We start from the raw sequence: 13,547 nt of genomic DNA, 5'->3' as shown, positions 1-13,547 counted from the left end.
AGGTTCTAGTAGCCTTTGGAAGATATTTCCTTTAGAAAGTTTAAATGTGTTGGAGAAAGGAGTGGACAGAATCAAGCTACTAGACAATAGGAATATAATTGGACACGTTGAAGGCAGGACTTACACTGCTTTATTGGCTGTACTCTGTGGGATGTTTACTGTCTGCAATTGTTTAGATCTGGAGAAAGGGATGAGGTCTATTTAAATCTGTTCAACAAGAAGCAGTGTCACAACAGGATCTCCTCGTCTGCTTAGCCAGAACAGATGTCCCAGTCTAGATCTATGGGTTAGGGCTCCTCGTCCTCGGGGAGCTGAGAGAGTTAAAGACAAAGTGAAGATAAAGGAGTATCCCGGGAGCTGGGTAAAGGCCTTGCGAGACTGAATTTGGTTGGTAATCTTTCCACACCCGCTCTGCTCAGAATGGCAGACTTCCATGCATCATTAATGCTCCTTCCTGGGGTTCATATACATCATTTGGAAGAGAGGGGCACTTTTATCAAACCATCAGCCCTTCTGCCAAAGCCCAGTGTAATCACCTGAAGAATAGAAGAGAATATTTGGTGTCTGTTACTGCACCCTTGCTTCTCTGCCTTTTAGCGGGAAGGACAGATCGACTTTCTGTCTTTCTTAATGGAAAATGAATCTATCTTAGGATAGTGACAACCTAAGAGATAATTTCTTCTAGGTAGAGAAATGTCAGTGTGAGTAGCATCTATAAAATTGCCATTTGTCCTGGGAGTGTGAGGAGTCTGAGGGTGCCCAGGGGATGTGACCTGGAATCAACCGTCCCCCACCCCCTTCTCCGTCCCCAAGCTCTCTGCTCTCTTCTAAGCCAGAGGTATCAATCTGGGCAGTGCTTTGGCCTTTCCTAAGGCAGCTCTTTCCCTCCCGTCTTTATCTTTAGTTCTAAGTGCTGGGAACATAAGGAACACAGCAGCTGCCTGCTGGCAGGCGACCCTTTGTCAATTACGACCTCAATTTCTTTCCAGCCCTTTTCCTGCCTCTCTTTTTCTGTTAGATCATCTCTCCTCTCAAAGGGCAGAAAACCCCAGCTGTAGATTTTGGGTTTTCAAAGATTTCAAGTGATAACTAGGGATGTGCATTACGTTACATTACTAAGCAGAATGGGTATTGTGGATGGAAAGGCTCATAATCCAACTAGATTGTAAGCCCCTCGAAGGCAGGTGGCGATGTCCCATCTGATACAATACCAATCTCCCTGCAATTTGACAAGCTAAGTAAACTGAGCCAGTGTGACCCGGTGGACAGAGCATGGGCCAGGAGTCATGAAACCTGAGTTATAGTCTAAGCTCTGCCAAGCTGTGTGATTTTGTCACCTTGTCACAATCCCCTCCACCATTCCTGTCATCCCTGTCTTATGTCAGGCCTTGCTTGGTTTACCCAAATGGCAGTCCTAAAGGCCAATCCTGGATGATCCCCATATTTATCTGTAAAACGAATGAAACGGTAGGCTAAAAGATGTCTAAGAGCCCTGTTAGCAACAAAATGTTTTGAAATGTCCTCTTAAAACACATGCTATTTTGGAGCCATAAAACTTGTGGTGTGTGAGCCATTTAAGCTGGGGACAATTACCATGTGGTGATGTTATAGACATCCAGCTCAAAATCAAAACCGCCAAAAGCAGGTGGACAGTTTCAAGTCCATAATGTTCTGAAGAGCTTACATAATGGGGCACATTGTGTCCTACTGACGTTTGTTTCAAAAATAGCCTTCTTAGCAATACAAGGTGCCCCAAACATCAACCTTGATTTGGTTTTCTTTAGAGGGAAAAGAAAACCATTTAGGAATCATCTGAAAAGAGGCTGATTGGGCTTCTTTCTTCCTGAACAAATTTAATTCATTTTGACTCTTTCTTGAGACTTTATGGTAGATAATAAAATCTTTGCAAAGCTTTTGTCATCTCTGCCTCTCTTCATTTTTTCCTACTCTGATCTGTTTTACATGCTAAAGGCATAAGAGAAAATTCCCTAAGGATAAAGCTGTGCCTATGTGTGTAGTTTTCATGTTCATTGCAAGAGATAGTTCCCATCCCCCACCCCCGCCACCCTGGTTTTTTAAGTCGACTCCACACCCAGTACAGAGCCCAATGTGGGGCCTGAACTCACGACCTGAGCTGAGATCAAGAGTCAGATGTCCAACTGACTGAGCCACGCAGGCGCCCCACTTTCCTTTTTTTTTTCTTAAACAACTTGCAAACTACAAGAGGCCAGGCTTGCCAGAAATGAATGCCGGCATTTTCACTTCTCTCCATTTCTATCATTGAAAGAGAAGTGGAAAACTTGCCAATGCTGAAAGATTAAGACTTTTAAATGAAGATGAGGACACATTCAGCTTATGAGATCATCTGCCTGAACAGAGAGGTCTTATCCAAGCCTGACAAGAACATCCATTTTTCATAGCCACAAGTTTTAGGGGAAAGTGGAATTCAGCAGTTGGTTTGCCATCAGTTCCCTGGAAACACCTTGTGTTTTAATCCCAGAAAACATCAGAATCTTGCTCCAGGTTAGAGGAGGAAAGAGGACGTTTCTTTAAGAGACTTCCCTGGCTATTGCTTTTGTCTTCAGTGGAAAGAACTGGAGGGAAAAGGTGGGAAGTCTCCTTCAGAAGAATTTTTACCAATTCAGCAGTAGGGAGCTGGTTTCTAAGTTACTAAACAAGTAAGGACTCTAATTCTCAAGCTCCCTCACTCACACATATTGGAAAGAGGGAGCAAATGTGGAGATTAGGTGGGTGCAGTACAGAGGACACGCCAGAAGAGAAACCAAAACCCAGCAAGAAAGCTGGGTCTTTGAACAGTGTCAAGAGATCTGTCTTGCTCTACATCACTGGATCTGATGTCTTGCTCAATGCCAGGGGGGCATGGAGCTATTTACAGAATGTGACAGGTTTTCTTCTGAGACACTAGAAAGCTCTGGCTACTGAGTCACAGTGGGCTGGTAGAGCTCATGTCAGTAACTCGGGCCCCGTAGAAACGGACACCTGAAAGTCTTTGCCATGCTTCTGTGGCCATTCTTCTCCCCCCAAAAGCAGAGGCATCAAAAGCCTTTCAACAAGTTTCAGCTGTCTTTCAGGATGGGATGGGTCTGAAATAACACGTCAGCTGTCGTGCAGTCTGGGGCTGTAGTTAAAGAACACGGACTGCGTAGGCAGAGACTGGGTTCAAATCGCCGCGTCACGACAGGCTGTTTGGTCTTGGCATAGACCACCTCTCTAGGCTTCAGTGTTTTCGTCTGTAGAATGATGTTAATAAGATGGTACCTCCTTTGGAGGTATGGTGTGAGGACTGAGTTACATTAATGCCTATAAAGCACTTAGCACAGTGTCTGGCAACAAGGAAATAAGCAACAAATGGTAGCTAACAATAAAAATAAAATAATAATGGCAATGATAGTAATAAACAATGGTAATGATATAAGATTACCTCCTACCACGAGCTAAATTTACTGCAGGCCAGGCATTCATTCGTGAGGGCAAAAAGCGAGTATCTGTGCCAAGCACGGGAGAGCTCTGTGAGCAAGACACAAGGCTCTTGGAGCCTGAGTGCTGGAAGATGAAGGATGGAAGAGAGGAGAAGACTTGGTCAGCTCAGAAAGAGGTTAGAGCTGTGTCAAGATGGTTCGGAGCTTCTCAGGGTCCTTAGAAAGCATGACGGGTGTTCTGCCCCTCAGTCAGTCCCCTGTCCCTGGCATTAGATGTTCTTCTTTCTCATAACGGAGTTCACTTGACTCTCATCTGCAGCTCAGCCCTGCCCCAGTTCCCAGGGCCAACCTTGACCCAAGACGGGAGATAATCGGCTCCAGCCCACTGCTGGGGGCTAAGGTTCAAATTGCCTTGCTGCTTGTCTGACTGGAGGACGGTGCCCTAGTTTTGATACTTGAGGTCCAGTCTCATTTTAAGCCTTAATTCCTTTTCTGTGCCCTTATTTTTAGAACTGAGCTTCTGCCTTTGTATTTGCTCCTGAGGACCTGTTCCAAAAACTTATTTAATGACCCCAGTACTATTTTCTGAGGGGAGAGCTGCACCTTACTTTGGCTCCTTCCCATCTCAAGCACCGAGGTCCTTATCCTGAACCTCTGTCCAATAGATAACTTGGATGTTTGCTTCTTGCCAACTTCTTCTCAGTATACGCACCCCCTAGATTCCTTGTCTTCCCCTAACCTGTTGTCTAGACAGGGACCAGTCATTGCAAGCACTCCTTATCTGCCAGAGAGCAAGCCTCTGCAGATTGTGACAAGCACCAGGTGACATACAGAAGTGTGGAATCACTGCTGTGCACCTGAAGCTAATATAACGCCGTATGTTCATGACCCTGGGATGAAAATAAAAAGCAGAGAGAACTAACCCTCGGCTGCCACCACCCACACTTGGGTGAGTTTTCTAGTGACTGGTTCATTCAGTGGGCTGTTCTTCTGCCCAGTTCCGCTTGACTCCATAGGCCTCACTGGGCGGCCCAAGATCTGACGTTGCCAATGAGGGGCCCAAACCTTTTCAAGTGAAGCCACTGCGGAGCTCTGAAGATCCTGCTGTACCCCTTTTGAAAGCCCTAATTATCAGTATAATTCTTCTGTACTTGGCCCACGGGCAAGCCCTTGACAGAGCGATTCTGTTCATTTATTAATTCATTCAACAATTATTTGTTGAACCTCCATTCTGTGCTGCGCTCTGGGATATTGAAATAAATCAGACATGGCTTCTGCGCTCAAGGAGTTTATAGTCCAGTTGGGGCAGCTGAACTTGTAAATAGATTATAATACTGGTTCAAAAGTACTACAAGAGAGCAAAAAGCGGGGGCACCTAACCAGACTGCAGGTGGGTAAATGGGATTAGGGAAGGCTTCCTGAAAATGCTGCCGCCTGCATTCTGGAGGACTGGGAAGTGAGGTCAGCTGACTCCAGGGATGCCCTAAGGGGCAGGTGGGCGCCTTCAGGGAACGAGGTATACTTCTTGGTAGCTGGAACACTAAGTATGAAGGGGGAAGAGTCCAAGACGAATCTAGAGAGGTAGGCGGGTGCCAGATTATGAAGCATGTTATTTGCCATGCTCAGGGATTTGAATTCTATCCCAGTTTTTCAAGTGGAAAATTACAATGCTGCGGAGATCTGATTTGCCAGGGTAAGAGTAGAGGCAGGGAAATCAGTTAAATGACCAACAAATGCTAAGAACCTTAACTGAAATGATGAGGGTGGGAATGAAGAATGTGTCTGGATTTGAGAGACAGAAGAGTAGAATGGATAGGACATGGTCACTGCCTAGAGATGACGGAGCAATGAGCAAAGGTGACCGGGTCGCTTAGGCAAAGTTGTTGAGGCAACGAGGTGGGTGGTGATTTTGCTGCCCGACACAGGGAACTCAGAAGGAACAGATTTTCAGTCGAGGGCAGGCCGTATTTAATGTTGCCAGATAAAGTTCCCCAATCTTACTATGCTTTTGGCAAAATAATCCTGTTGCCCAAAGAATGCTATTGACAACCTACTTTTACCGAAGTCAACTGGAGAAGATAATTTTTTTTTTTTTACAGACCACACAGGAACTACACAACTGGATAAGTATCACACTTGAAAATAAAATTTTCTATCTTTGTTAAGTGGAAAGCACAGAAGTAAATGAAAACAGAGTTGAAAAAACTTACCCCATAGACAAGTTCCCCAACCATGCCATTCCATATTTTTGTCTCTGGATCCCTTGCGCCATATTTCCCGTCGCCAACAATGGACAATTTGTATTTGATCCTCACGTGTTTGGCTATTTCATAGGCTAAGTCGACACAATAGCCTTCATATCTCTCATTTCCTTCCAGTTGCTCATGGTTCTTCTTATACATGACATATGGTGATTCCTTTGGGACCAGAAGAAGATCGAAGGATTACTCCCATACATTTCTCTAAGAGATGACACATATCATAATCAAGTTTCCCCCCCCCCCCCCCCGTGTAGCTGTTGAGGTTTGGCGTATGAAAAGAGCCTTTAAAAAATGTTTGCTTAAGAATCCGAAGAACCTCAATTGACTGACAATTCACCAGGCTGTATATTCCTTGGAGTCCTTAACTGATGATTTAAAGATGTAGAGAAGGATTTAAGTTCTTTCTGAGGGTTTGAAAGCAGGACCGGTTTCAACGTGTAAAGGCTTTGTCTTAGTCAAACTGGGCAGAGGTATTTCCCTTAGGTGAAGATGAACCATTTGATTTCTTGGGATTTACCACAGCCCAGGCAAGCCCTCAAGAAGAACTGTGATCTTTGTGAGGTCAGAGTCTGTGGCTTATTTGTTTTTACAACGTCAGGGCCTAGTACAGTACCTAGGACAAGGTGCGTATTTGACACGTCTGTTTAAAAGAAGAGTAAACTTCAGTCAAATCTTCATCCAATTATTCACAACTCCAGACCTAGTGGCATACTCATTTTTCACCCTGGTTTGTACTTCACCCAGTAAGAACATAGCAACTTTTAGAAAAACATTTTAAAATGAAATGAGAATATTGTCTCACATTTCAACCGTTCTTTGAATTTTGCAGAAAGGCTTTAAATGGTGAATCTTGCCTTGAAATGGTCTTATGAACTTATTACGCCCATTTCATAAATTAAAAGAAACATAACCTGAGGCTCAGAGAAGTTGTGACTTGCACAGTTAAACACAGACCTCATATTAAAACACTAATCTAATCTCTCTTTCACATAATGCTGTCTCCCCCACAACGAAACATCAGTCCTACAGTGTGTGTGGGGGGGGATAAAGAGGAGAACGATATGTGGAACTGTCCCAAATTCCTATTCTCTTTCTTTTAAAAAATAACATTCTGGGGCACCTGGGTGGCTCAGTCGGTTGAGCATCTGACTCTTGGTTTCAGTTCAGGTCATGATCTCAGGATCATGAGATTGAGCCCAATGTCGGGCTCTGCACTCAGGTGGAATCTACTTGAGATTCTCTCCCTTTCCCTCACCCTTCCTCCTGCCCCTCCCCTCACTTTTGCTCACTGGCATGCACACTCTCTCTCTAAAATAAATAAATAAATACAATCTTTAAACAAATGACATTCTGGGGCGCCTGGGTGGCACAGCGGTTAAGCGTCTGCCTTTGGCTTAGGGCGTGATCCCGGCGTTATGGGATCGAGCCCCACATCAGGCTCCTCTGCTGGGAGCCTGCTTCTTCCTCTCCCACTCCCCCTGCTTGTGTTCCCTCTCTCACTGGCTGTCTCTATCTCTGTCAAATAAATAAATAAAATCTTTTAAAAAAAATGACATTCTGTTCATGATGATGGCAAGATACTTCAAGAGGTCCTAAGCTCACCTACTGGATGTTTTCATGGCTTGAATTTGATGTCTTTTCTACTGGCTGGATAATGCTTTCCAGAAAGCAGAAGTCTTGCTGTATAGAAAGCCCACCCACCTCTCTCCATACTTACCAGAATGGTAGTCACTACAATGGTCCGGTTCTCGGAGGATGCGCTGTCATTGCTGATTTGCTGATCCGAGAAAGGCACAAATCTTTCATATTCATTCCAGTAGCCAGCCTAGAAAGAGCAGACATTTGATTGACCTGTTGCCTGTTTTTAACTCAAAAAGTACTGCATGAAATCCAAATGCTGTCGTGGAATAAAACTTTCTTTTTAGCGGCTGGAGCTTTCCAAGGATTGATGTCCGGTCTCCCTCTGTCTTGCCACGCCCACCAGGACCCCAACCCTGAGACACACCTTCATCCTGGGGATTCCCATCCCCACCTCACCTTTACTGGTATTTTGTAAAGTAACTTAGCCCACTGTAGGATGGTCAGCTTCCCCCACCCTTTAAACTCATATAGCAGAGAAGTGCTTTGTTCTGAACTGTAGGAAGGCTGGAATGTGAGGGTGGGAAACCAAGGAGTGTCCTTAGAAATGATACAGGTTATTTTACTTTCTGAGATTTTATCACATGGCTATGAAATCCTCATTTCATGCCTAATTTAACTGTTAGTATGACAAAAGCAAAGCAGTCATTGTACAAGTTGGCTGTAGAGAAAGGTATTCTGTCCAGTGTCCTTTGGAGGGTGAGAGGGCAAAGTGGAGAGATACCTACTTTCCGATTCTTTTGCTAAAACCGTATGTACCTTGACAGCTTGTTTAAATAACAACATGCTGTAAAATTTGTGATTCCTTCCCTCTGTGGTTGGAAGCTGTTAATAACTCTTGAGCCTATCAGTTTTACAGGACCAGCCTCAGAGGGAAATGCTCCTTTCAAAATGTGTAGATGGAACACTTCGATCGCAAAGCAACTCTGCATCATGTCTGTGCTGTTTGGCAACAGAAAGGCAAAAATGACGTGTGGGAATTTGCTTTGTGTGGCTTTCTTAACACCTGTTTACTTGCATTGGCGTGCTGTCATCTTCTGAACATTTTTTTCTTTGGACATCTGTTTTGGTTACTTACTTTTCGAGAGCCAGTGACTTTCATCTCGTACACGTCGATGGTGTAATTTGTCCTACGTCCGTAAGTGTCAAATTGGATGTTTCCAGTCATTCCTTGTACTTGCACCTAGTAGAAAGGGAAAATGTAAAAATTTTAAATAGCAGCACGTTATTGCCTATAGTTCTCTGAGATGAGGTCCACTGACAGATCTTAGAATCGTGGAGAATCTTTATCTTGAGGCATTGAGCTAAATCCACCAGATCAAGTCTATACAGATCTTCATTTCTTCCCCAGTGTTTTCTAGGTGTGACTTTTAGTTGTGAAGCTTTGAGTGGGTGATAGGCAGTTACCTACATGATACAGTGAAGGCCTTACCACGGCTTTTTCAAGGGCCTGAAATTTCTACCATTAGTCTTTTCTTAAGGGAGAAGCCTGAAGGGTATTCTTCTTTTTTTAAGATTTTATTTATTTACTTGAGAGAGAGCACAAGCAGAGGAAGGGTCAGAGGAAGAGGGAGAAGCAGACTCTCTGCTGAGTAGGGAGTCCGACATGGGGCTCAATCCCAGGACCTTGGGATCATGACCTGAGCTGAAGGCAGACGCTTAACCGAGTGAGCCACGCAGGCATCCCAGCCTGAAGGGTATTCTTAACTAGCATAATGCTTTCTTCTAAACTAGGTGATCCGTGAGGTCCGTGGCTATGTCTTATCTTAGCACTCCCAATATCACATAAACTGGTTTCGATAATACAGGCTCTGGAGCTCCTAGAGTCACATTCTAGCTTCATCACTTACTAACTGCATGACCTTCGGTATGTTCCTTAATGCTTTGGTACTTCAGCGTCCCAATTTGTAAAATGGGAAATCCCACTGGTACCTATCCCTCAGACTTGTTGGAAGGTTTGATGAGTTACACACGTGGACAGTTTAGAGCAGCACCTGGCACACAGTACGCATTGCAATACAGGCTGGCCATAATAATAATTATCATCGATTGCAATGAACATAGTTCTGTTTCTTGAGAGTGTTCCACGTTTACCAGCTGCCACAGTAACAAAGACGAATTTTTCCTCTTCTTTAACTTCTGCCCAGCTACAAACAGGTAGCAACGAGGTAGGCCCTGGAGGAATAAACCCACACTGATGAAATTTGGTAAGTCTAAGGAATCAGGGGTATGTAGTACTAGATAAGAAAGACAGAGGTACTAGGAGAGCCTGGAGCCCGATTGGGGATGCCAACTCCAGATTCACGTAGGCCACAATTTTTCCTGGGTCTGTTCCCAGTACTATGAACTAATAAAAGGCCATCTCTGCCGGGTGGAGAGCTTTCCTTACCAATTATTTTACGGTTCAGGGACACTGCATGAAAGACCCTCTATAAATAAAAGTCACTGGAATTACTCATCTGGTGAGTAAGGGTCAAGGAAGTTGCTTCAAAGAAAAAAAACATCTGTCTCATTTTCCTAGGATGGAAGGATAGAATACTTATTACTTACAGAAAGTGACAAGCTACTAAGCAAGTCAGAGAGGTAATGGGCTTGCGTTGCAGGAGGGAAAATTGATGTCAAATATTAGGGAGCATCTTGTGAAAGGGAAGGGGACTTGTTCACCACCAAAAGGAAAATGAAATTCCTGTTGAAAGAGAAAGGCTCCAGTGGGACTTCCTGAGGACAAGATGACTGTCCTACTGACCCAACAAACCGAAGCACTATTGTCAGCTCAGGCTTGCAGAGAAGGCGATGTCACACTTCCGGTTAAAGCAAAGGTCCTTTGTTGAGATAGAAATTACTTGCCTGCCTGGTGCATACTGGGATACATGAAGGGTTCTTTACTCTCTGAGCATTGAGTTCTAGGAGAGGAGATAGGTGGGGCAGGGACACTGGCATAGGAACTTAGTAAGGAAATCCTTCCTTACTGAAAGTAGCAAAGGCTTCAAGTCTCATTAAGAATGACATATTTCAGGAGTGCCTGGGTGGTTCAGTTGGTTAAGCGTCTGCCTTTGGCTCAGGTCATGATCCCAGGGTTCTGGGATCAAGCCCCGCATTGTCCCTCTCCCCCTGCCCCTCCCCTCCGGCTTATGTTCTTTCTCTCGCTCACTCCCAAATAAATAAGTAAAATCATTTTTTAAAAAAGAATGGCCTATTTCTAAAGATCTAGCATATTTGGACATGATAGACAAACTGAACAACAGTTTAGGGCTGTCCAGGAGATTCGAGACACCAGGATTAAAACTTTCCGTGAGCGGAAGTAGGACAGGACTACCGCTCAGAGGGAAGTCTATTTTCACCGACATGAATGTCAGTTACAGTTTCCCACCATCCCATCTGGGATCCCTTCTTTAATCACCCTGCACCCCAGTCTAAATTAGGTGCTTCTCCGCTGGGACCCCATAGCACCCTCTGGAGAACCTAACCATCATGCCATTTTAATCATCTCTGTGTTTCCATCTCCCTTACTAGTTGGGGAGCATCTCGAAGATGAGAGTCATTCTTTTTCCTGGGTTCTCAGCAACTAGTACAGGGATTGGAATAGAGCAGGTGTTTAATACACATTTACTGAACAAAGGGACAAGTTTTGATGACTTAGAATTGTGACATAGTTCAACCAGGCTCAGGCTGATATTTTACTATCTGTAGGTTGTGAGGAGGATGATTACCCGATTTTCAAGTGGCTTTAAGGTCTTTAAAAACACTTGTTTGCATATTCACAATGTAAGTGTGAGCTTTCCTCCTCTTGTTTCATGTTTGCATACTAACGTCAAGCCTGGTAACAGTCATTGGTGCTCAGTAAATATTTACTGAATGAATGGTGTGCTTATTTGTTCATTAAAACAGGCCCTGTAGGCGCCTCTATCAGGCAATGATTTTGTTTGCCAGATTTCTTTGAAGGAAGAGAATGATTTATTGAGCAACAACTATGTGCTTGTCACAGTGAGGGATGCTTTTACACATGCATCCTCACTTTTAATTAACTCAAATAAAATGGGATTTCTTTTAATATAGTAAAACCTTTAGTACTTCAGACCATCCTCCTGGTAGTCCCTCTGAACAGTGGAGTTTTACTGAGCATTTATCACAAAGGGAGCATCTGCTTCTGGAAAAGGTTGATATTTTCCAACCTCTCTGGAGCAATAGGAAGAGGCTGGCCTGTAGATACTGGTAAAGCATCCTTTCAGTTCAGTGTTTGACCCTTAGGGCCTGGGAGGAAGGTTACTTACCTGGCTTCTCCCTCAAGCTTTATCAGTGAGTTAGACATGCAGAAACTATGTGCGATAGTATGATCAAGCTGCTATTTTCTAGCCAAATGAATTTCTTATCCTTTACTCTGGTAGCCAGTTTGCTATTTGGGGAAGGTGGTTGTTTGTGTCATGACTGGGGAATCCGTTGGAGATGCTGGTACTCGCCCCTTGAGGTTTCGTTGATGAAAACTCCTTCTGATGTACTCTGAGGGAGTTTTGTATTTCACTCATCATTATGTTTCACCTGACAGTACGAATCTTGTAACTGCTGTGAAGGTTGGATTTAATTCACTGCTCTTCAGAATTGTGCAGTGCCACCTCCATAAAAGTACACTTAGGGCATTTGTTAGGGAACTGACATCATGACATAAAAATCTGTGTGATGGGAGAATGAGTCATATCTCTTTCTTGGAGAGAGACACAGGGGCTACTAACCCCTTTTGATCGAATGCTTCCAACTTGGCAGATTGGAGGCAGCAGTAGGAGAGCCAACTGTGCAGAATGACGTACGTTATGAGGCCATGACAAATTCTTCGTTGCGGGTTGCGCACAGAATTATCTTATCGTTGCTTATCTCTTTGTTTCTTTGGATGTCCCAAACGTTGGGGGTAATTAAATAAGTAGAAATAAGAGAGGCTTGTACTATTGATGGCTCATTTTTAAGGCATGCACACGCACGTAGCATAAAGCAAAATATTGAGGAAAGAGCCCTTGCTCGGAAAGCTGCGATGAAGGACCGACGCTACTCCTGGTGTGAAGAATGAAATCTGCTCAAAGGCTACCGCCTGAAGCCTTAAATGATCCGCTACCAGTAAATACTAAAAACAAGTGACTTGTTTGCCTATCTGTTGATTCCTTGGACTTCTCTGTAGGCTTTTTCTTTGGGGCACTGGGGAGAATCTTCCTAAGTTGGCCTAGAAGTATAGCACGGTTCTGCCTTTCCCCATGTGGATTAGCGTGTAGGAAGGTTCTCTTCGGCAAGAGAACTACTACCACACTGGCTCCGTTCCACAGTCCATCCAAGCTCACGAGCTGTCTGATGAGCCAGAGGATGCTGTTGTCCTTTGTAATGTCCGCCTTCAAGTTAGGAGCTTCCTATAGAATATCCCAGTCCCCCTAAAGTAACAGCATATCTCTGGAAAGTGTAAAAATTTTGAAGCTGTTTACATGTTCAACCCATAATTCTTGAGGGTGGTGAGTTTGCTTTACCATCCACAGTGTAGCACAGAACTAAATACTCATTTGCCCTCTATTGGCTATTTCTCAAGCATCAAGGAAGAAGCTTCTAGTTTGAGATTTCTAGGATTTGATGATTAAACATCCATGCTCATCTTTCTGCACACTCTGACATTCTTAGACTCTGAGTTGTGTGTCTTTATAAGGCTCCTGCTCCCCACCCAAATAACCCATCATGGTCTTTACCATTTTTAGAGCTCTCTCGATATCAATTCCTTGACTCCAGGGTACCGCAGGATTTGCTAAGCAGTCTCCAGCACTGCCTCTCCGGGACACATCCACTCGCTGCCTCCTCAGATAACGGAAAGCTTCTGCTATGACCAGTATTGCATCGTGCGTCAGTGCAGATGTATACTGAAATGGAAGTATGGAAAACACGAGATCATGACAAACGACGCCCTTAAAACTTGCCTTGCTCCTTATAATTCTCATTTATCTCCACCTCTTGCTCTACGAAGCCACCCTCTTAATTATTTGAATCAAGAGATCTCTCTGGGCAAGCCCGATTTTGATTCATTCTAGAATGATGCCTCTTTCCTTGTGTGTGCACGTTAAGATGATTAAGATCAAATGGCTCAAGGGAGTCTCTCTCTTGCTCTCAGTACTGTGTTTTGTCTTGAGTGAGTGACTACTGAAAGGCCACGTCCTTTATAGAGAAAAAAATACGTGTGAGGCTAAAG

At 44.1% G+C, this 13,547-nt stretch overlaps 1 protein-coding gene across 3 annotated transcripts in view; it reads right to left on the bottom strand.

The window, feature by feature from the left end:
• Positions 1–13,547, bottom strand: part of GRIA3 (glutamate ionotropic receptor AMPA type subunit 3) — a 273,921-nt gene that overhangs the window by 75,836 nt on the left and 184,538 nt on the right. For all 3 annotated transcript variants that reach the window (XM_057314146.1, XM_026520521.4, XM_048213511.2), the window contains 4 exons: positions 13,054–13,221; positions 8,418–8,522; positions 7,419–7,526; positions 5,651–5,857 (listed from right to left, as the gene is read on the bottom strand). In XM_057314146.1, coding sequence (XP_057170129.1) covers positions 5,651–5,857; positions 7,419–7,526; positions 8,418–8,522; positions 13,054–13,221 — 588 coding nt within the window. The remainder of the gene's footprint in view (positions 1–5,650; positions 5,858–7,418; positions 7,527–8,417; positions 8,523–13,053; positions 13,222–13,547) is intronic.

The sequence above is a fragment of the Ursus arctos genome, chromosome X, assembly GCF_023065955.2.
Source record: "Ursus arctos isolate Adak ecotype North America chromosome X, UrsArc2.0, whole genome shotgun sequence".
NCBI classification, from domain to species: domain Eukaryota; kingdom Metazoa; phylum Chordata; class Mammalia; order Carnivora; family Ursidae; genus Ursus; species Ursus arctos.
The sequence above is the reverse complement of the archived record's forward strand: the minus strand, read 5'-3'. Positions and strand labels throughout refer to the sequence as shown.